The following is a 25,047-nucleotide window of genomic DNA, read 5'->3' as shown; positions in this document are numbered from 1 at the left end:
CCATACCATTTCTCTGCTCAACCAAATATTTAAACATATTTGGACCTTTGGTATAAGGTACACTTTTATCTTGAATTTCCCATGGAAACAAATCCCTGATGAGCAGCTAGTAAGTTGTAAAAGTTATTTTCACTGACGAAGCCGATGAAGTGCATTGGCAATCTCAGAATGGAGATTTTGCCGTTAGTGTTTTTTTTTTGGGTTGATGAAATAAAATAGGTACCTACTTTTGTAGACAAACTTTATTTTGTTTAAGTAGTCAATTCGATGTAGAAGTTAATGATATAGTGTAGCATGACTTAAAACTTAGAACGGTTGTTTTGTATTATCTCACTTAATTGAATTGTTTTGCAACCACATTATATTTGATAGATACTGTGATTTGATAAATGCTGTACATAAGTTGGTTCTTACCTACTTAATATAATCGTTGTCATCAAGAGATAATAATAATACTTAACAACCGTCTACTAGTATCACTTCAATAAAGGGAAATAAAAAAATCTTAAGCTGCAAAAATGCCGACATGACAGAGCCCATTCTTAAAGAAAATACGTCATAATTGTAAATCGATGAAACCATGTGAAAACAATAAGTTTTTTACAAAAATTTCATTTTTGACACAAGCTTTTATTGTTGTCAGAGAAATCATATTGCATTTAACGTGTGACAAAAAAATCATGTCCGTGCAATAAACCGTTGAGGAGTTCCCACGTCTGGAGCCGTTCCTGGGTGTCCTGGGTGTCATTAGATCATGCTTATCATAATAATGCATTGTCATCCACGAAACGCATGAACAAAATTTCAACTTATCGGTTGAAGATATGTGTCAAACTTGAGTTGCTAGATTCTACCAGAGACAAAACTGTGGTACAAAGGGACAGCCACATACATAGTTACATTACAAGTTCAATAAAAGCTTATGAAATGACAACAAAGTGACGTCACATTTCTTGGAGTCAAAATGCATTACAATTAAACTTCAATATGAGCTTAACAAGACTACTCAACAATAGTTCTTCATACTTTAATAAAATTGACATTTTAATAAAATTGCATACTGCATTTATTTATACCCAGGCAACTACCTACCCTATTACTTATTTAAGATATAGGAAAAAGTATCTAAGTGGCCATCTTTGTTACCATCTCCCAAGTACTTCCGACGGAACTGGTCCACTCCATTTTGCCGTAGTGTTGTCATTCTACCTACTATGAAAACATTACCTGAAAATTTTGCCGGAATTCTTGTAATTCTCGGTCTACAACTATTACGACCACGTGTCGTGTATTTCATCGCTCTATCATCGCGATATCAAGTGACGTAGGTTTTTTAGGAATGGGCACGGATCATACGCCATACATTATGTATCTTTATACAAAATATTTTTTACACACAAAAAAATATTCGCTCAAATCAAGAAATATCGGCATGAGCTCGGAAAAAGTCATTTCTGTGAACAAAGGTAAATCGTTGTACGTACGTACCTATCACATAAACTTATGTGAAGTAACCGGTAGATGCCTAGTAAGTAGTTTAACTTATTCTTTCAACATTTTTTATTTCCATTTGCCGTCCGCTAATTATTATAAAATAATTAAAGGATAGAATTTAAACTTTTTGTAGAATAAATCGATCCATAAATCTTATTGCTTACAATAGTCAAGTCAATAGAAATTGATTCACATTGACACAAGAAATAAAAATGCGATAGCTAAACCTGCTCATTATATTTTTTTGTAACAAATGTATGGCATATAACTATGTAGATAGGTACCATTCGTTCACAGTCGAATGTATGGCTATATGTATCTTATAAACTAAACAATTATATTATTATTAGTAGAAACATCTGTTATAAACATACTTATAGGTTTAATATATTTCGATCACAGTCTCAGAAAAATGTCACTATAAAATCTATTATTTATAGTTGTATCACGTTGGGATCATATTGCAAGGGAATAGTTCCACAGTCTATCACACGATGCGTTTGCGCTTGCCAAACCTTGGTGTAAGATTGCCTCTTGGAAGCACTACAAGTCTTCATAAGACGCTTAAACAGTCTGAGATGCTCTAAACAAGACTAAATTTAGTCGTGCGTAGTTCTAACTTATTTCTACTGTGCCAGGTGATCCCAGTTTAGCACACCACTAGATAGAACAGCCTCGTTTACGATAAGTAACTATATCAGATCATTAATTACAAAATCCTCATTGAATCTGTTGGCTTAATGATGTTTCTTTCCAAGTATAAGAGTTTTCTTTGGGATTCCTTGTAGTCGCTCGAGTCTGATGATTCAGATTGCATGTGACGGTTGTATAATCTGATTCTTCTTGCTCTTGTATCAGAGTCATATCCTAAGGTCTGCGTGCTTCCCTTCCGTGACCTGAAGTTTATTCTGTAGGGCGTGCTGCTTTGTACGTCCGACATTGACCTGATGTGCCTTCTCAGCTTTGATTCCTTTGTGAGGTTTGAAAAGACTAATGTTCTTTCTAACTTCGCGTCTTCTACGGACCTGAAAATAAGAAAAATGACATATAAATAAATTGCATCTCGATTTATTACGACGCTCAAAGACAATGTACACATACGTATATCAACAATAAAGATAATAAGAATTTTTGCTAACAATCTTTATTTTAAGAATTTAGCTAGTTATTTGCCATTATAAAAAGATGTTAATAGAAATGACTAATGTATACCTCATAAACAAGCTTGAGAAGGTACTAAAAACCTCTGTTGTATAAGTAGCGCATTATTATTTCTAGAAATATAACTTAGCAGAGGTGAAAAGTATTTTTATTTGATGATTGAAACGAACAAGATAATTATATCAAAAGTAGATAAACAATATAGTATAGGTATGTTATATAACATTATATGACACGACAATTGCATGCAGTGGAAGTACTACTGTCGACTGTAGATAATATTTATCATGATTTACCATATAATTAGGTAGTACTTGATCGATTACGACTACTTTATTACATAGGTATATATACATACATGTTTAATTAAGTATAAATAAATTGATAAGTATTTAGAGAGAGAGAGCGAAATAGGTGGCGGGATATGGTTTCATGCATCTCAGTTGGGAGATTTGTGGGAAAAGGACGGAGCCTTTGTCCAGCATATTTAATATTTTTATAGAGGTGGGCGATAGGTATAACAATGTGTCATGATCCAACATAAGCGGCGTGGGTCCCTCCTAAAATATTGTTAAACTATAGTATTTGTTTTAATTGTAAATTTTAAAACTCCATCTTAATGCTTTCTATTTTTTTATTTATTTCTAAATATAAACCGTCTTCACATTTTATTCACGTAAAGGAGGAAAATATACGACCCGCAGCCTTTGGACCTTTCCAAAGGCTGCGGGATAGGTATAATATTGTATATAATATATAATATTGTAAGTATATCTTAGTTTGGCAAGGGTTCTAAGAAACTATTGTAATACATTGCCCACTAATTATTCTGTGTTTCCCTGTCCACCATCTGCTTTCTGTTCCGTCTACATTAGTGCTGTATAAATGCCTGGCGCGTATAAATAATAATAAATGTGTTTATTTTGCTTTGAGCTCGTTTGCATAGTTCATAGTCATTAGCTAGGAAGTAGGTAGTTCCGATCGAATAAACTGCGAACGATATTGAAAATATGCTAATATTTTATTTATAAATAAAGTAAGTTTGTACGTAAAAGGTAATGATGAATATAATTTTTTAACTCGTATTTGAATATAACATTTTGAAAGGTTAAAAAAATTGTTAAGAGTTTTGTGCGTGTTTAAGGAAAATGTTAAATTCTTATTATCCTTAACCTCATATACCTATTGTAAAAAAAGTCTTCTTCCGCATCTGACAGTAAGCTCAAAATCTACAACTCGGATTTTCATGTGGTTTTCACCAATAGATAGCGTGATTCCTGAGTAAATAATATTTTCTTATCTCTTCAAAAGAATGATTTCATGTGCAATAGAGTGAACATCGCAACAATAAATGCAATGATATCAGGGTCAACAAAATTTACCTACTCGTACGGTACCTATTTATTTAAGAAGTGCCTAATATGACAAAATTATGACAATACTATAAAAAAAATCATAATCAAGATTTCTTAGGGATTTCTGGCATTCGATTAATTGTTCAAATTATTGCAAAGTACCTACATAATAGGATGTAGGTACCTACTCCTAGTAAATTATACCAGCTTTATGCATAATGGATGTCCAACAGCACCCATAGCGACTGTCGCGTGACCACCATTGATCGATTGCTAAACTGGCGCACTTGAATCATTAAACTTGTCCAAGTTAGGAATAAAGTACACTTTCAATTATGTATACTATAAGAAGTTTTAAAACTCAACGCGTTATTAGGAGAGCCAGACCCAAAATTCAAAACTAAAGAACTCAAATAATTTATTTGCATAGGATATGTAATACAATATCCACTAGCAGTATAGTCCAAGCCTATTTAGCCGTTGTCATGCAAATGTTAACACATTATTTAAAAAATTTAATAGGGAATATAGGGATCAACTTAGTGGACCTTGGGCTTCGACGCTCAACGTCTGGAAAAAACCAGGAATATGCTCAGATGAGAGAGAGAGAGACCAATCTTAGATTACAGAATTAATTCTACGGGATCAATACTTACTGTGTCAGATGAGTTTCTTTTAAGCATTTTTGGACGTTCGCAAAGTCAACTTTAGGATTGCATGTTTGCGATAATAGGTATCAGGGGCTTAAAATGCTTTCCAAATAACGGAAGAGCTCAAGATATAGTTATCTTTGTGAGATATACATTATCGTATAGTTGTGGTCAAAAGTACCTAGTTGATCCGATACGAATTTTCTCATACAAATCATACTGTAATTTATCATACTTTGTTTAAGTTCTTATAATTTAAGTACTTATCAATAGTTTAAGTACTTGTTCGAAAAAAAACTGAAATGTAAGATTCTATAGGTGCTTATACAAGATTGTTTACCTTATAAAAAACAAACTATTTAAAATTAAATCCACTATAATTGAAAAAGGTGCAATATTTAAAAAAAAATTAAAAATTACAGACTTTTTTTGTAAACATTTTCAACGGACTTCAGGAGGTCCTCAATTCGTCGCGATCTTTTAAAAAAATAGTGTTACACTCAATCAGATATTGTATCGTTTATAATATAATACCTACAATAAAATACCTTACCTACATTATTAAACATGTATTTACAAATATGATTGTTTTTTAATAATAATAAACTTCCTCAAAGTCATAAGAGGAGTATAAATGAAAGGAACCAGGATGTAGATACGAAACCGCGCCAACTTCCTAGTGCGCGATCAATGTGAACCTGCGACCTTTGCAACTTGTATTTACAGTTAACGCATTTTCAAAATAACCCTATATGCCTGCGACTTCGCTCCCGTGTAATTTTCGGTATTCCGCTTAGTCTAAAATATTTACTACATTTATGAGGAAGATGGAAATGATAGTCATATTTTATTTTTGTGAAAAAACTGCGTGCGTAAACCCATGCACACACAATTAGGTAATTGTTTTTATAGGCTCCGTTTAGGTAGGTATGATAGAGTGAGATAGAGGTAGTGATTGAGTAACAAACGCAAACACACATCAAACTTTCGAATGTATAATGGTAACTTTATTAAGAATAAATTGTTTCAATTCCATTTATATGAGTTTTTCTTTTAAAAGTAAATAAAGTATTGTTTTTTTATAAATAAAAATGGGTGTGATAGGACCTTTAGTGCGACTTTATCTCCACTGATCCACAGTAAGAAGACTTGAGACCTTCGTTTTCTGACTCACAGACTCTGTTTATTTTTAGACCCTTACGTCAACTTGCAACTTTGCAAAATAACAAGCAGTCATTTGAAACCATGGATTTAATAAGTACTTCGTACAGAGTACCTATTATGTACCATGTTTGAAACAGATGTGCTTCGAATGCGCATGCGGCACAAAACCACAATATTGTTGTATGGCGAGCATGCGTGCAGTCACAATAGGCACCTCACCAACATAGAAAGAATGTGTTACCTTAGCGAAATCCCAACTAATATTATAAATGCAAAAGTAAGTTTGTTTTTTTGTTACCTCTTCACGCTTTACTTGCTCAACCAATCTTCTTGAATTTTTGCATACATGTAGTTTGAAGTACAGAGAAGGATATAGCATAGGGTACTTTTTGTCCCGAAATTCGCACGAGAGCGAAGCCCCGGGGCGCAGCTAGTAATCAATAACTTATCGAAAGTATCCCAAGATAGAGAGAGAGAGAGAGACTAAAACATTTCACATTTATTTGGCGTTTTTTGGACTTACCTAAACTCCCCATACTAATTTAAGCACAATTTGCGGAGTTTGTATGTACCCCTATTATTATTAGTTTTGCTTTAAAGTTGAAGTAAAACGATTTTTGGAGTCAAAGTGGCGTACTTAACCCCTACAAACTCAAAGCGGAAAGTAGCTAATTGTGTTTAATTATACATATAGTACATACCTACCTATTGTATATTTTTGACAATTGACGTAGGTACATCGGTCTCCTATTAATTCCATGTATGTACTTATATAAAATGTTTGTTACTCTTACACACAAAAACTGCTCGATAAATCATAGTAATAAAGCAATCGCTGTTTGTCTGTCAATTATGTATGCTTAGGTCTGCGTTTCTTTTTTAAATGGGTAGAGCGATTCTAGAGGAAGGTGTATAATTTATTATGGTTTTACCCGACCGAGCGAAGCCGGGGCAAGCCGATAATAGTAATCAATAATTTAATACACGGGCAGAGTACCTATATCCTGAAATATCCTAAAAGCCACTTTTATCCCGATATTCCCACAGTAAAGCGTAGATAGTCTGTATAATTATGTGCATGTTTTTATTATTTTTCCTTTTCGCGTTTTGTTTTACTAATATTCTAAATCGAGGGAAGGGAACCTACAATTGTTATATTTTCCACCGAGATCAATGGCGTTTATATGCGTAGTTCAAAATATTATCTATTGTAAAACCGGCCCGGACAAATATTTTGATATATCGAATATAGAATTAACATTTATTTGGATATGAAATATTACTTCTATTAAATGTGTATCAGTAATGAATCAATTGCACCACGTGTTATACTAACAAAAGTAATAATGTAATAAATTAGTTTCAGATTCTTCGAGATTGTTAGGTCATTTATATTTAGTTAGGTAATTATGTTATAAATGAATGTTAAGTTACGAATAAGTTACTTTACTTCTATATTAAAATACTTAAGTGTAAGTTAAATCTTGCAATAAAGAGTTAAGCTATCCATATACTTACTTAAAACAGTCTAATGAAATAAATATCAAGAATTACAATCACTATGATAACTAAATACGAAATAGGATGTTTATTACTTAGTTATGCCAAACCAGATGGACTGTGATTTTATCAAAGATTATATTATAAAAATTATGCCTAAATTGTTAGTACCAAAATGATATTGATACTATAAATGCCCATTAGACTGAACAATTTTATTTCCATGCATATTATTGTGTAGCTGATCTCTGTGTTCCACATCAGATGTTCCAGTTGTTACTTATTTCGATATCTCATAATCGAGATGGTTCGTTACAATAAAGTATAAGCGGTTTCAATTTTCAAAAAAATATAACCTATATGTTGTCCCGGTTCATTCATAGCTATACAACAAAAAAGTTTTATTCAAATCCGTCCAGTTGTTTCAGAGATAACCGTGCGTGTACCAACAGATAGAAATAGCTGCGCCCGGGACTTCGCTCCCGTGGGAATTTTGGGATAAAAAGTACCCTATGTGTTATTCCAGGTTATATTCTATTTGTGTACCAAATTTCATAACAATCGGTAGAGTAGATTTGGCGCGAATGAGCAGAAGTTTACATAGCAAACATCCTAAAATTTCGCATATATAATAAGCATTGTTATTATATGTTTGATTTAAAATAATTTTAAAAAATAGTGTCAATCAAATTGATATATTTTAACCAAATTAATTTGCCAAGTCACTATTACCTAGTTAAATTTTCTTTACAAAAGAATGGCGTTCCGTGAATAAAACAATGGGCGCGTGCGTACAATATGGTCTTCAGCAAACAAAGCCGGCATTAAAACAATCAATGACTAAATCAAAATAATATTGTATAGCTACCATTCGCTATTTGCAAATATTTTGCATTACTGTTTTTATTATTCCTGCCATCTGATACGATTACGATAAAGGTTACATTTAATTGAAAAAATTGCTCAAATTTTAGTATTTATTGCATTAAAGTTTAGCACAAATATTTAGATTATTTAAACCAAACATCAAAATACATTCCTATGATTTTTCTCTTTCAGACACATACCTAATTCCTCTTTAATTTTGCATATTTTCCGATTTATTTTTCATAAGATCAGGGGGCTACATGAAACATAAAATACGAAGCACGTCGTTGCATCCCCGCGTTCTCTTTTTTTACACGATGCGTACGATACAGGAAAAAGAGCATGTAGACGTTATAGTAATGAGTTCGTAGGTATTTGTATGTTTCGTGGTAGGCCTTCATATTACATTGGGAAATGAGTAACCTTTCCCTACAGACGCTACAGACCATATAATGCTCCATCACAAGTTTTTCTAATAGTTATTACCTAACTACTTGTTTTTTTTTTATTTACGATCAGTTTTTCTTAGTAAGTATTTATCACCCATTGATCTTCGTACTTTGTACATGCCCTGTACAAATTTGCTTTGTATATGACTATCACGCAATATTTCAGTGCATAGTTTGGCAGCGATCGAAGTTTATCTAGAACAATCGGACAATTATAACCTTGTGGCTATGCCGCCGGCGCCGGCAGTTTTTAATTGGCGGCGTTATAAATCAGGCATAGACATTATTGATTTAGGAAGAAAACTGAAGGGAATTAGCTAATAAAAATGAAGATACCCTTATTATATTTTCTACTTACATTTAATATTCTGGGAAAATCGAACAGTGCACGATGTATTATTACAGAAATACATATGTTAAAAAAAGTAAGTAGCTACGGTAGCTACTTACATATCTTTTCCCGTGCTCAAAATTTATCTGATCAAAATGTAATTATACTTATTATTTAGTATCGTTTTGGGATTGGGAATGAACCTACCAACACAATTTAGGAACTAGTCTTTCCTACATAGTATATTAAGCCATTTTTATTACACTAATTAATAGACTCAAAATTTCTCCGCGTTAGAAGTAACAAGGTGCAAATCCATAACCGCACTGGCATTAACTGCAACAACAACCAGTGCATAATTAATGAAGGTATATGAAGTACCTATATATTAATATGTATGTGAAAACAAGAGATAGAACTGTCGCCTAACGATGAATCAAATAAGATTTCCCCGAGAACGTGTACATACTTCATGCAATTATTAAGATATAATTACATATATTACTTAAATGTTGACCTAAAGTGCAGAGTATGCATTGTAGATGTTATCCTTCTATCTGAGATACAACCGTGCCATACGAATATGTATTTGTGAATTATATTTTAGTTGTTAATAAGTATGAGGTTAAAACGATGGCTGCACGATAGTTACTCACGCAATCGAAAAAGTCAATTTTCTCGATTTTTTCGAACGCCTAGTCAGAATTTAAGGAAAAAGGTCGATTTAGTGCATCGATTCATCAATTTTTTTCGATTGAATTTCTTTAGAATATAATAGATTAATTTAGATAGATAGAAATATTCAAACAATCAATATTTAAACTACAGTAGGTACCACTACAGTACTACTACAGTGAACCTATGTTGGTACTTAAACTACTACAAAGTAGGTACTTACGTATCATTATCAGAAATAAACTCTTGGACATATCTATTTATAGTGATACACAGACACAACATGTAATAAATATAGTCATTATCACCATCTGTCTTATCCGAATTCTGAGTACAAAACGTAATAAACTAATTACGATTAAAAATCTGTGGTAAAAACCTAAGGATATTCCAATAACAAATAAATGTCTTGAAATAATATTCACGAAAGAAAATACACACTTCATTGGTTTTGGTTTTAAGATTTATTATCTACCTACTGTTACTCTTGTATATATGTTATAGGTACCAAGTGATTAACCTATGCACAACCAAATAAACATAACTTATTCTTATTACCTATAACAAATCTCTCAAAGGATTGCCCAACAGCCACACTACAATATTTATAATGACCAGGCAATGTGATAGATTGTTCATATTATTTTGCCCGAATATAATTAATCACCTGGTATGTAACATGTACAATTGTACAATGACATACCTAGTTATGTAATTTTTTTATTATTCTGGTAAAACCTAAATACAATTACGTTTAAACGTGAAATCTCAACTAATAGTATAACTACGTGTGAGTTTATTAGCTTTTTACGATTTATAAGTAGGTAGGTATTATAAGATTTATGGTGTAGGTATTTTTATCAGGTAATTTCAGTACATATTAATCTGGTGAATTTGGCTTTGTTTCTTTGTATTGTATCTATTATGGTATCCAGCTATTTTCCCAAAGTAATAATCTTTATATATTTATAAAGAGATTTGCTAGTAAATTGATATACAGGTTTATGACACACTCAATGGATTACCAAGTCTTTGGGGTGCCATCCTCGAATTGAAGTTTGGAGGTCAGGATACGGAAACCCTTGCGGCTTTGGGCCGCTATTTTCAGTTGGTTGTGTCTAAGTCCAGTCCACTTTCGTCGTGAGCGGCCAGGAGATCTAAGACTTGATACTCATTAAATATTTGCTCACTCGTAATTAAGATACCAGTATTTGATTGATGATAGTTAAATAGCTGTGTCACAGTCACACCTACATATGTTTTATATTATTTACGTAAGAGTACGTCACAATAGACGAAAATGGAAAGTTTTGAAATTAAAACTGATATTACTATAAATATAAAATGAGGTGATTGTCAGTCTAATGGAATATATCCTTGTATTCTATGTTTAGATTTGAGAATATTTTTTTGTATGGCTTGAGCTATGGCCCTACGGTATCTGACAGACTTTTTAGGGTTCCGTACCTCGACAGGTAAAAACGTAACCCTTACAGGATTATTATGTTGTCAATATGTGCGTCTGTCAAGGCCCCTTTTCTCAGAAAAGCGTACATGTATAAAGAAACGAAATTTACATAAAATATCCTGGTCAAGGGACCATCGACCTGGATATTTCATGTAAACTTCAAGGGAAGCTCTGCAAAATGAAACTTGCAAGTCAACGCGCCCAAAAATATATGACCATTTATGTTGAATATTTTGCAATTTCACAGGAAACTCAAACTCAACTCAATTTCCCGTTGAACTAGAATCTTGAAATTTGGCATGAAGAAATTATGCAACATTATCTCGTTAAAAAAAATTATGAATTAAAATTTTCGAATCATAAATTCTAAAATCCCATTTGTAATTTCGCCACGTGCAGTATTCTTTCGCGGATCCAGTAGATTCGGAGTAAATTGGTTTTTTTTTGTACGGAACCCGGATAAATTTTCTGTAATATTAAAAAAAATTATACCTTTCATTTCTGTTGATTACGAAAATTGTCTGGTAGCTATAAAAAGTACAGTGAACGCTATTATGCGTGCGAAAATAAATCGTAATGTAAGCAAATGATTTTGTTTTGAGAACTTCCTAACCTATACAGTACAGATACATTCTAGTACGGTGAAAATACATTCTGGTTATGTCTTATCAACTAACACTGTGGTTTATACGGATAAAAATACCAACTTCGCATTTATATGTGAAACTGATTATTATGACTTTTAATTAAATTTTAATGAAGTAAGTACTTAAATCTTAACTTCGCAAAAGTAAGTTTGTTTGTTACTTCTTCACGCTCTATCTACTCAACCAATCTTCTTGAAATTTTGTATACATATTGTATGAAGTATGTAGAAGGACATAGAGTACCTTTTATCCCGGAAAAATAACTGTTCCATTGGGAAATTTACGCGGGCGTAGCCAACTTACAAATTTTCACGGCTGCCCAGAATAAGAAGTTACGCAGGGTTCACATGTTGTATGTATAATTAGTTTCTTATAATGTTGCTTAGAACATTGTTTACATTTTAACATTGGGACGTTCGTCCATATTATATTCTCCGTAAAGTGTATGAAAGGGACAGAAAAGGAATAAATAAGTATATAAGTACATTCGATTTTATATTATCGCGTATAAAATACAATAAGTGCAATTTCATTTAGCACACAATTCTTATTTATTTAAATACTATTTGGTGTTTGCATTTATAAGTAATTACGACCCTTTTGGGTAAGAATGCGTTTTATCTGTCATTCAAATGTACCTACTACTTAATACCTATGTCCATAATCGGTATCTTATCGATAACTAATGCGATTGAGATTAGTTAGACAGACCTACCTTTTTATCCTATAAAAACTTTGTTCGCAAATATAAGTACCTAGGTACCTATCTATTTGCATGGCATCCCTTTGCGGATAAACGGGCGGTTTTGGGAATTTTGGGATAGGGATAATAAACTAGCGACCCGCCACAGCTTCCCAGGGGAACAATGTTATGCATATAATTATGCATGTTATATGCATATAAACCTTCCTCTTAAATCACTCTATTTATTTTTTAAAAACCGCGCACACAGCCAACGGAAAGCGAATTTTTTTATGTATAAGTACCGTATCTATTATAATCCCAAATAGGTCTTCAGTAAGGACTGAAGACTTTATGGTTTAGGATGTAAACCTAGGGTGAATCGACCGGTTCACCGATCACCACCCGCTCTCGATCACTTTTACAAAAAACCTCTAAAATAACCGTATTACCGCGCGTGAAGTGTTAATTTTGCATATAAAGGGATGATACATCTATCCTTTTCATTTGTATCTGTTGTCTCTATAGCCAAATACGTTATTTTTCGATCAGTGAGCTGACGAAATTGATCCAGTGCGCTTGCGTGGTTGTTACCGCCAAATCTTAAGAAAAAAATAGTGGGACGTGAACATTGAATCGTGAGTAAAACATGTTTTTAATACAGTTTAAGCTTTGCTGTTATGTTTGTGGTGTTGAAATATAGTCATATTTCCTTCTTATGTAGAAATTTAACAAAAAAAGTGAATAATTTACTATAATATAAGGTGATCGCCATGAGACATTGAGAAACTAAGCTTCTTTTATTTTACGATCTGGTGATCGTAAGGGGGCGATTTTGGTCTTATCTTTATTGAGCTTTTGTAGTATCTTGCATGGTGTTGCCGGGAATATTAACATTTACTTTGTTCCATCGTAACATGTTTACTTTATAGATCAGATGGCGATCGGCTTAAAATGAAAAATAATCATAAAATTATATGCTTTTTACTAATGACAAACCAAGTGATCGAGAAACAGCCTGTTCACGATATTTTCTTTTTTCTATAGGAAAATATCAGTTTTAAGTGATCGTATACTGGTCAGTTACCGTTTGGAAACAATTTTTGTTTAGTTTAGAATTATTTTTAGTGATCGACAATTGAATACTTTACGACCACTCGCAAGTTCTAGCTGCACATGCGATCAAAAACAGACTGGATCGCGATCCTTACATAAACAAGGTGATCCGAAAATGATCTGTTGTTGACTATTATTTGTTTCTTACAAAAAAAAAACCTTTTTTGTGATCGTATTTCAACTGAATAGCGATCATCGTTATTTTTTAAAACAATTTTACGTTTAATTTGTAGGCGGTTATTGGAAATTCGTATTGAACGTTGCGAAATTCTGTATAAAGTTACAAGAATTTCACACCCACTCACTTTAGTACAATTCCTGACTTTCTCGCATAGCAAATAACACTAACCTGGGTTTAATGCTTGGTGTGTATTGCATGATTTTTATGCTTATTGCAGATGGAACCAAAATCGAAATCTAAAAATATGAAGCCGAAAAGGAGAGAAAAATTGGTATGATGATTACATTAAAATCAATATTTTCAAAAATTCTATGAACATACCATTCTTTACATAAAAATTAATATCCCGTTTACAAGAGCATAAGGGCTCTAAAGACATCAATATATCATTGTCACAAGCAAAATATACTGAATTATATGTAAAATATTGGCAAAAGTGATGCTAATTTATATTCATTTTCTATTCTTTAGGTGGGTGTGTCGAAAAAAACAAACAGGCGTCTTTTTTCATACAGAGAGGAAGATCTTACAAATGCCATAGAATCTATAAAAAATAAGATAATGGGTTATAGAGAAGCCTGTCGATTTTATGGCGTGCCATTTGCCACAGTGCATGATCGTCTTAGCGGTAAAGTAGCAATCGACAAAAAACCAAAAGTTGGTCCAAATCCTGTCTTAGGAGTGGAAGGAGAGGCAAAACTCACTAAATGGATTCTGGATATGGCAAAATGTGGGTTTCCTATAAGTAAACAAGGGCTGCTAGAGAGTGTATCGAAAATTATAGCAAAAACTGGTATCAAGACTCCATTTAAATATGGAATGCCAGGAGATACTTGGTATCAAAAATTTCTTAAGCGGCATCCAGAAATAAGCATTCGTGAACCCGAAGGTATTAATAATGCAAGAGCTGCCATAACTGAGAACCGCATCAGACATTGGTTCAAAGATCTGCGAAATTACATTATGTCTATTGATGCGATGGATATATTTGAAGATCCAGATAGAATCTTCAATGGTGATGAAACAGGATTTTCCTTATGCCCAAAAAGTGGCAAAGTTTTAGGACCAAAAGGTTACAAAAACTTATTCATAATTAAAAAAAATAATGAAAAAGAAAATATAACGGTCTTATTGGTATTTTCAGCAAGTGGAAAATTGTGCCCACCGTTAGTAATTTTTCCATATGTAAGACCCCCAAAAGCATTGGTCAACAATATGCCCGAGTCATGGGTTCTTGGTCGTTCTGAGAGTGGCTGGATGAAAAGTGATGTATTCTTTGAATACGTCACCAATGATTATAATGATTGGCTGATAAAAAATAACGTTAAGAAGCCCATTCTCTTATTTATTGATGGACATAAATCGCACATGACTTATGCTTTGAGTGAATTTTGTGAAGCAAATGATATAATTCTATACGCATTGCCACCAAATAGTACTCATATGCTCCAACCGGCTGATGTTAGTGTATTCAGACCACTAAAACAGAATTGGAAAAATATAGTTAAAAAATCAGACCAAGCTGTAACAAAATTCAATTTTTGCTCCATTTTAAATAATACCCTGTCACAAACTGAGCTAAAAGACGCTATCAGAAATGGGTTCAGAAAGTGTGGCCTATACCCGGTAAATGAAGATAATGTTGATTACACAAAATGTGTAAAGGATACACAACTAAGAGTAGAGAAAGAGAGAAGAGAGAAAAATTCAAGATCGAATAAGAAAACTACAGCGACTGCAAAAGAGTTTGATGCAGCAATGAAAGTAATATCAATAATTAAAAATGAACTGTCGGAACGTAATATAGATTCAGAAGTCGTTTTAAAAGAGATAGAAATTTCTAAAGCAACATATCTCCAAAATAGGCGTTCTAAATCAAAGACGCCTCGAAATTCTGCGGCCTCAGATCTTAGTACATCCATTCTGCCTATTGAGATGTTAGCAATGTTTGACGAACCTGAAACAAATATGGTAAAAGATGATGAAGATCCTCAAGCTGCAGCACCAAATCAACTTACAACTAATATGACAACAGACATCACTCCAGAAAACTTAAGCTTTGAAGAAACTGAAACCAAAGAAGAGCAAGGTGTTTCACAACTTTTCAAAAGTACTGATCTCGACCATTCGAATTTGCTTGCTTCTAATGAAAATATAACTTTACCTGATCCAGGTTCATATATTTCATTAAATAACATATCAGTAATCCCTCTTGATGAGATAGAGATATCTCATCAAGCGCAATCCACACAATTATTGATAACTGAAAATGAAAACCAATGCTATACATTGAACGTAACAGCAGATATTCATAATGATAACAATGAAAATAGCAATGAGACACCAATGCCGATAATTGATAAACTGTTATCCTTCGATGAAGTCTTTGAGCACCACCTACATTTCCCAGAGCCAAAGGCATCCCCAAAAACAGTAATCCGTCAAGTTAAGTTGCCAAGCGCAATTTCATCACAAGCCTGGCGAAACTACTACAAAAAAAAAGATGAAGAAAAAGAAAATATTCAATTAGAGAAAAAGCTTAAACAACAATTGAAGGAGGAAGAAAAGAAAAAGAAAGCAGATGAAAAGGAGAAGAAGAAGAAAAAGAAGGTTTTATCAAAAAAGAATATTAATAAAAAAGATACTTTGTTATGCAGTGAATGTGCTGAAGAATTAATTAGTGACGTTGAAGATGATTTGGAAAAAAATATAGGCTGCGATGTATGCATTCGCTGGTTCCACTTAAAATGCACAGAAATGCGCGAAAAATCTTATTTTGAAGCAGCTCTAACGACTTATAAATGTTCATTTTGTCAAAATTAATAACTTTTTTTTTCAATAAATAATACAATACGATTTCGACTTTCATTTCATTGCCCTAGAGTTCCTTTTTGAGTGGTTTTTAATGATCGTAAACAGGCGCAAACTGTTGAACGTAAACTGACGAAAAACGATCGTGAACTAAAAAAAACACACTTTTCGATTATTTGTAAATTTAAAAATAATAGATAAATAGAATTATTTATGAAGATGGGTTTATTAAATAATTTGTAAGTTTTTTTATGCATAAAATCACAATATCTAGTTTGTAATGCATCATTTTTTCAAGTTATGACGTTTTAAAATCGAAACATCGACTAACTGATCGTAAACCGGTGGATTCACCCTATATTAGTTGGGTACCCCCATATTTAGGTACCTAACAATCTTGTTGAAAACTGAATCATTCGTGCACGAATTCGTTTGACAGCTAAATTTCGGGTTTTTTTCAAAAACCAAACAATGAATTTGGTTTCAAATTTTAGATTAAATTGAAAAATCTACCTTCAATGTAGCTAACATAAATAGGTGTGGATAATAATGAAACCATTATACATATTTAATTTAACATATTATGAGAAGGGTTTCAGGGGTGTAAGAAAACGAGGTAGTCTCATATAAAATGTATTGTCTGTCACACACACACAGGAGGTTACAAAACACAGAAGGGTTCGGAAAAATCCCTTAAAATTAATAAAGTCGCGATAGATATGGGAGCGCGCGGATCGCGGCACATCAGTGTAGGTACGCGGAAGATGTGAATAGCTTGCCGGTTAATGGCTGACTGCCGAGCACAGAGGCGTCGGGGCAAACGGCGCGCTATATGACGTAGTGCGCATGCGCGATGTATCACGCGATGCGCGCGCAGGTGTTTGAAAGAGATTGCTATTCTCTATATCGCGTCGGCAACCGACCGCGGGAGGCCCGAGTGGGAAGGTCAGATGTACGGTGGTTTACTATACACTCCCCCTCAAGTCCTGGAGAACGCCCCCGCTCCTGGACTGGTGATTCAGTATCAGGTTTGTGAGGATTAGGGGGACGTCCACGACCTTTTTTAGGGTTAATTGGCTTTGGCAAAGGTTCCTCATTGGTGTCACCTTGGTAACGAGAGAGATCTTTAGAGTGATATCTCCCTACAGTAATGTCCGGTTTCTCAGTGCTGGAGATGGCAAAAGTTGTAGGACTTATCTTTGCGGCAATCCTGTACGGTCCATCGCGGCGCGGGTAAAATTTAGCCGTCAGGTTCTTCTCTCCTTTGCTAAGTAAATGGGACTTGATCATCACAAGGTCACCTACCTTGAAATCGTCTGATGGGCGACGTGCTGCATCAGCGTACTCTTTGTTCTTATCTTGTTGCCCTTCAACTCGTTCTCTGATAGCTGAAAGGGAATTTAAGAACTTACTAAGATATGGAGTAATTTGTGGAACAAAGTTATCTTTGTCCATGATAGCACGTAGATCATGAGTCACTTCAGTGGGAGATCTCATCTCCCGACCGAAGGTAAGGTATGCCGGAGACTTACCCGTTGTGCGGCATTTAGCGTTATTTAAGGCGAAACGGATTACCGGTAGTTTCTTTGGCCAGGAAGTGTGGTCATCCTCCACGAGTTGCGCTAGCATGGCCTTTAGATCACGGTTTTTCCGTTCTGCAGGGTTTGATTCCGGATGGTATAAAGGTATGAAGTTTTGTTTGATGTTCAAAACTGACATGCACTGCCGCATTATTGCGGACACAAATTGTACTCCATTGTCAGAGACAATTCTGCGTGGCAGGCCGTACCTTAGAAAGTATTCCTCCAAGAGGACATGAGCACAGGCTTCCGCCGTGGCTTCTTTAAGAGCATATAGCTCCGTCCAGCGAGTAGCCGTGTCCTCGACCAACAAGACCCATCGCTCCCCCTGTTCTCCTTCTGGCAACGGGCCAAACAAATCTATTGCTAGTACCTCATTGCGTTGGTTCATCACCGGAGTCTGGAGCAAGCCCTGCGGTTTGGAGTTGGTAGCTTTATATCGTTGGCAATGGATGCAGGCTTTAACGTAATCGGTTATTATTCTCCGCATTCCTGTAAAATAATACAACTGAGCTACTTTATAATATGTTCTGTCAATACCTGGATGGCCAGCTGTAGGAGAATCGTGAAGTTCCTTTAAAATATCAGCTACTAGGCTGGTTGGAACTACTAGCTGAGGGGCTTCGCTGTCCGAGTCCGGATTAAAGCGGTATAGGACACCTTGGTCCATCAAATAACCCCTTTCTAACCATCGTTGAGCTGCGACATCGTCGGATCCTTCGAGCTCTTTGATTACTTTTTTCACTTCAGCATCCGCCGTCTGTTCTGAGCGGAGTTGGCTAGGGGTTTTTGTGGGCAGATCACATATAACGGTACAGATACCACAGTCGTCGCGAGATTCGCTGGAACAAACTGGCCTGCTAAGTGTGTCTGCCACGACATTTGCCTTGCCTGGTGTATACTGGAATTGGATATCAAAGGATTGGAGTTTTAAGGCCCAACGTACTAACCTGCCTGCTGGTGATTTCAAAGATAGCAACCAACGGAGAGGCTGATGATCGCTGCCGATTATGACTGGTTGGCCGTCTAGGTAAGGCCGAAAACGCTCTACAGCCCATACTACAGCGAGCGCCTCCCTTTCGGTGGTGGAGTAATTTCGCTCTGCAGCATTGAGTAGTCGGCTCGCGTACTCGATTGGCCTTTCCTGATGTCCGTCACCCTGTAGTAAAACGGCGCCCACGGCGTAGTTACTTGCGTCTGTACGCAGAACGAAGGGACGACGAAAATCGGCTTGTACCAGTATTGGAGCTGTGGTTAAGAGATGTTTCAGCTCGTTAAATGCTTGGGTCTGTTCTGAGCCCCAAGACCAGCTTTGGTTCTTCCTAGTTAATCGCGTCAAAGGCTCAGCGACCTTTGAGAAGCTAGGGATGAATTTTCTAAACCAAGAGCATGTTTGTAAAAACGTTCTTAAGTGTTTAAGATTACCAGGTTCCTTCATCTCGAGAACAGCACTCACCTTTTCTGGATCGGTGGATATACCTTGTTGTGTTATAACATGGCCGAGATATTTTACGCTCTCTCTAGCGAAAAAACACTTCCCCCTGTTAACGTGGAGGTTAAATTCAGCCAAACGTTTAAAAACTGCCTCGAGGTCCAGTAGATGGCGTTGGTAACCTTCAGAAATAATCAGAAGATCGTCCAAATAGGCTAAAATAGTTACGTCTTTTAGAGCAGAGCACGAGCGTAGACGGTCAACGAGACGCTGGAACGTAGCCGGCGCGTTGCGAAGGCCAAATGGCATTCTTTTAAACCTGTAAGTGCCTAGGGGGCAGATAAACGCTGTCTTGTCCCTATCGGCTTCTCGTACACTCACTTGCCAGTAAGAAGAACGCAAATCCAATGTACTCATGTAGCAGTCACGCTTCGTGCTTTGCACTAACTCGTCAATGCGTGGCATTGGATAAGAGTCGGCTTTGGTGATTGCATTTAAGCGTCGGTAATCGACGCAAAAACGGATAGACCCATTGGGCTTCGGTACCATGAGTGCCGGTGAACACCAAGCCGATTCACATTCTTCGATGACGTCATCTTTTAACATTTTGTCTATTTCAGTCTTCATCAGCTCCTTCTTTGAAGGGTTGAGGCGATAAGGCGGTACTGATATAGGTGGATGCTCACCTGTATCGATGCGGTGTTCAGCGTATGGTGTTGGTCCTCCCCCTGCTCTAAAAATGTGTGCATGCCTGGTAATTAGCTCAGCTAGCGCCTGTCGCTCAGCTGGTTTGAGATGAGTACCTTCATCCTTTCGGAGTATGTCGGTATATGCACAGGACACGCTACGCGAGGTGGGTGGTTCGAAACACAAGTCATATTTGACTGTACTATTTGCACTGAAAAACCAAACTTCCTTACTAAAATCTATAACTACACCAGCGGCGGTAATGAAATCGATACCTAATAATGTTTCATTATTGGTAGAATCCGGAAAAATTATGAATGACATAGTAATAGACTTTGTTTCCAAGCACACCTGTAAGGTGGTAGTGAGTACCTCCATGGTACGTACAACACCGTCGGCAAGTTTAACTTCTCGCGTCGACGGGAGGAGGGGGTGTCCCCTTCCTTGAAGTAGAGTGTATAGAGAATGACCCGCAATGCAATGTTTAGCCGCAGTGTCAATCAGGGCGGTACCATTAAAACCTAAAATTTTAATTTTAAAAATAGGTCGTAAATCTCGGGTCGATGGTCTCCCGGAGTCGTTACCGCATGTAAGCACATTATTGTGATCATTTATTACACAAAAGTCATGTGAAAAAAAATTACTGTCCCTTGGACTATTTGAAAATAAGTTACTGTCCCTTGGACTATTTGAAAATAAGTTACTGTCTCTTGGACTATTACAAAAATCAAAACTGTCTCTAGGACTATGTAAAAAAGAGTTACTATCTCTTAGACTACAATAGTTATTAGGAAGAATTTTATTACATACATTATCGTTGGATAAGTTAGGTACATAATGTTTACGCTTTACACTAACGTTGTTATTGCTAACACTATTGTTATTGTCTGTAGTAGAGTTTTTCCATGAATAACACGATGAAACGGAACCATTATTATTATTACACATAGAGTTTTTCGATGAAAAACACAATGGAACCGAACTACGATTACGAACACTTTGAAGAGAGTAAAAACTTGTTTCGTTAACACTTTTAGGCACTGTGTCAGAGTTAGGTGTTAGGGATTGGGACTCACCTGAAGACGCCAATAGCTTACGACATTGATCCCTTGTATGTCCAAAACGTTTGCAGTAGGCACACGTAGGACGGGACTTTTTGGATGCAGGGGCGGAGTCCCGGCTCGGCGCCGTCGTAATAGGCGACGCAGGCGGCTGTCGTGCCGCCGAAGCCGAGGTCGAAGGCTGGTTTCGTGTCGCGTGCGTCGCGGCACGCGCGGGCACGACGGGCGCGTCGCGCAAATCGCGCGAGTTTGCGCCGTCGGATGAGGGCGCGGCTGCTGGAGCGGACACGTGAGATGCGGGTTTCAACCCTGCACTTGGCCTTTGTGCCTCGTCGAACGCATCTTCTACAATTCGTGCTAGGCGTAGTAAGTCCGTAAAATTGTTAAACTCCTCTCTTCGAAGTCTTTCTCTTATGCGATTATTTATGAGGCCGTAGGTAATGTCCAATTGGGCAGACAATGTTAAGTCACCTTTTGGCAATCTCGCTAAGAGAGCGCGTAATCGCGTAACAAATATATCGGTGTTTTCATTTTGTTGAGGGGAAGCGAAAATTTCGATATAAATTCGATGGGGTGGACGGCGGTCACCGTAGGCGCTAATCAGGGTATTCTTCACCTGTTGCCATGACGAGACGGTGTCTTTAATACCTTGCCACCACGTGGCTGCATCGTCTTTGAATAGGTAGGCGAGGCCACGCAGGATGTTGGAGTCAGCCACCTGCGCACACTCGCAGTACGCCTCGACGGCGTCTATGAATGCTTCAACAGACTCTTTTGGACGACCAGCGAAAGTTGCCCTACAGCGCATCAGGGTTGCATCACCTGACGGAACGCGCACGGACGAGTTTGCACTCATGGACTCCAGGATATCACGGAACGCTTCCGTTTGGGAACGCTGGAGTGACGCAATAATAGAGGCCACATTTTCAGAGGTGAATGACGCAGTACTCTCTGTTGCACTTGTAGTCGCACGTGGTTTTTCCTCTTTACGACTGAGGCTCGACGAACGCGTATTTAGGGGCATTGTCACTACTTATTCACAAATTTTCACTACACTGGGATAAAACTATCGACTTTAAAACGTTGGAGCGCCATATATGAGAAGGGTTTCAGGGGTGTAAGAAAACGAGGTAGTCTCATATAAAATGTATTGTCTGTCACACACACACAGGAGGTTACAAAACACAGAAGGGTTCGGAAAAATCCCTTAAAATTAATAAAGTCGCGATAGATATGGGAGCGCGCGGATCGCGGCACATCAGTGTAGGTACGCGGAAGATGTGAATAGCTTGCCGGTTAATGGCTGACTGCCGAGCACAGAGGCGTCGGGGCAAACGGCGCGCTATATGACGTAGTGCGCATGCGCGATGTATCACGCGATGCGCGCGCAGGTGTTTGAAAGAGATTGCTATTCTCTATATCGCGTCGGCAACCGACCGCGGGAGGCCCGAGTGGGAAGGTCAGATGTACGGTGGTTTACTATAATATTACAAAATATAGGTAGGTAAATATTCCTCGTTTGTTCACGATAAACTAAAAAAATCGGATTTTCATGCGGTTTTCACCAATAGATAGTGTGATTGCTGAGGAAGGTTTAGTTAGGCACTCCTCAACGAAAAATATTTTTACAAAGTCGTTGTACCTACCTACTAGTACCTATAGTGACAGTTCTACTTTAACATTCAACTTTAGAACAGTCACTATTTATACAGTATTTTCACCTGCAATAGGTAAGCTAGGTACCTAGGTACTAGTTACCTGGATAGGTATGATCTAGGTAGGTATTTTGATCTCGTGTTTCTGCCATGTTTAACCTGTTACGTACCTATTCATCGTTATTTGTTTACAGACTTAGTCATATCAGTCATACAAGAAATAATTATGTAAATAAGTACTTGTGTTTCATGCCATTTGAGAGAATGCACCAATAAAATCATCGATATACCTACCTATATATTCCAACACATAATACAATATCATTTACATACCTATTAGTTTCATGTCATGAAAATTGATAAACATCATCGACTTTAACAAATTTGTACAAAAGTAACCCGATCAGTGACGAACAAGTTACTGGTATAGTCAACAGTACATTAACTTAGTAAAATTAATAGCAAACTCCCCCACTAATACCTGCCGCTTACAGGCCTATGCAGGATAAATTGATAAATCATTTGGCTGTACATCCAGGAGAGTCTCGATTTCATCTACAATTTTTACCCCTTATGGGGTAGGTAGGTATACAGTACATAGCGATTACTTGAATATTTCAAATGGGTGCCCAACATAGTAAAATCTCAGATCACATTGCCGACCTAGCGTTACAAAATACCCCGATAACAACTAATTCGATAAAGCTAGTACTAAAACGACAATCTAGACAGGTACTCACTTTTCTTTAAAGAAGTCTGATATCTGGCTCATCTTCCAGAAAATCTGTAGTAGCAGCATCAGCAACGTGTGGTTAATCCAAGTGTACAGCTTGTAGCAGCTCTCCATGGCGCCGCCCTCACTGTCCCGGTGCCACGCCAGTTTCAACGAAAATTCACTCATCCGTCACTCTATTTGAAAGTATAATTTGAAAATACCGAACGAGTTGACGCGAATTTGTAAAAATTGTCAAGCGTCTGGCGCGAGTCGTGTGCTGAACGGAATAGTCGTATTATCGGACGTCGAATGGGTACGAAAATAGTGGCTGGTCGCACGAACGAACTCGATGGATTTGACCGCACTTGAACACCAGTGCACGCGTACTGGCTGGCCCTGAGCGCTACTGCCACAGTATCACCGCAGCCGGTGACGAAAGATGACTAACTCGATTGATATCGAGTATTATGTTCCGTGCGGAATGTTAAATTTCATCTTTTGTAACCAAAACACGCTCACAAATAAGAAAAATCTCTGATTAAATTAGTTCTTCGAAGGGGCCTTTTTATTTCGTTCTAACACGTAAAATCAAATCGAATTTTGGTCACAAGGCGTGAACAGGAAAATCTACAATGGTTTGAACAAGTTCAGTAAATAATTAGCGATTGATTGCGTCGTAGCCTCGAGGGTATGACGAGTTAGGCATCGCCACGAGCTCTATTAGTCTGCCTTCGTGTCTGGCGTTTAATGAAAGTGGATAGCATATCGATTCGGAGACAACCCATCACGGCATCACCCTGTGGTCCCACCCAGGTGGTGTCGTCACTTGCCACCGCAACATATTGTATAACGAAATCTCTGTAGGGAAGTTTCAAATGTTTTAATGATGATATTATTTTGGAAAAACGACGAGCGATTATAGAGTAACGTATTTATAAGTTTTTTGATTGGATATAGAATTATAAATCACTAGTTTTTTATTTTTATTTTATGTTTTTTATTTTTAATTTATGTTTTTTATTTAGAACACTTTTCCAAATGTTTCACCATATGGTTAACTTTCTATATTGTTCACTAAATGAATTTCAATAATCTATTATTCCGATGAAGAAATACTAGAGAAATCTATTGTATCCGTAACTATATGAAATGTTCTACGGAAAGGTGAGGTAAATACACTGCCTAAATCGGGCTAAAGAATTCAAGAAGTCTAAATTGAAATGCTGCACTACATACGTAAAATTTTCCTGAAAGCGGAATAAGTAAGGTTGTCATTAACTATCTTGATAGGTGAGTTAAAACAATTAATTTCCTACAACAGGAATACAAGATTTCCATTCAAAAATAATGATGAAGGAAGATGGTG

General features: G+C 36.4%; 2 protein-coding genes across 2 annotated transcripts; one reads left to right on the top strand and one right to left on the bottom strand.

Moving 5' to 3' along the window:
• Positions 1-224: 224 nt before the first annotated feature.
• LOC128672816 (uncharacterized) lies at positions 225-24,008 on the bottom strand. Its single transcript, XM_053750237.2, has 2 exons — positions 23,707-24,008; positions 225-2,519 (listed from the first exon to the last, which is right to left on the bottom strand). Exons 1-2 carry the CDS (start codon positions 23,865-23,867, stop codon positions 2,204-2,206), a joined length of 477 nt encoding a protein of 158 aa, XP_053606212.1. The 5' UTR covers positions 23,868-24,008; the 3' UTR covers positions 225-2,203.
• LOC135309805 (uncharacterized) lies at positions 12,834-16,563 on the top strand. Its single transcript, XM_064436207.1, has 2 exons — positions 12,834-13,081; positions 14,212-16,563. Exon 2 carries the CDS (start codon positions 14,302-14,304, stop codon positions 16,561-16,563), a length of 2,262 nt encoding a protein of 753 aa, XP_064292277.1. The 5' UTR covers positions 12,834-13,081; positions 14,212-14,301.
• Positions 24,009-25,047: the final 1,039 nt, after the last annotated feature.

This window comes from Plodia interpunctella, chromosome 10 (genome assembly GCF_027563975.2).
Source record: "Plodia interpunctella isolate USDA-ARS_2022_Savannah chromosome 10, ilPloInte3.2, whole genome shotgun sequence".
Taxonomy (NCBI): domain Eukaryota; kingdom Metazoa; phylum Arthropoda; class Insecta; order Lepidoptera; family Pyralidae; genus Plodia; species Plodia interpunctella.
The sequence above is the reverse complement of the archived record's forward strand: the minus strand, read 5'-3'. Positions and strand labels throughout refer to the sequence as shown.

Bases quoted from the DNA above. Each gene is read 5' to 3' on its own strand.
- LOC135309805 (XM_064436207.1), top strand. From the start codon at position 14,302: ATGGGTTATAGAGAAGCCTGTCGATTTTATGGCGTGCCATTTGCCACA.
- LOC128672816 (XM_053750237.2), bottom strand. From the start codon at position 23,867: ATGAGTGAATTTTCGTTGAAACTGGCGTGGCACCGGGACAGTGAGGGC. The intron at 2,520-23,706 runs GTGAGTACCTGT...TCTTATTTTCAG, and splicing joins TCAGACTTCTTTAAAGAAAA to GTCCGTAGAAGACGCGAAGT.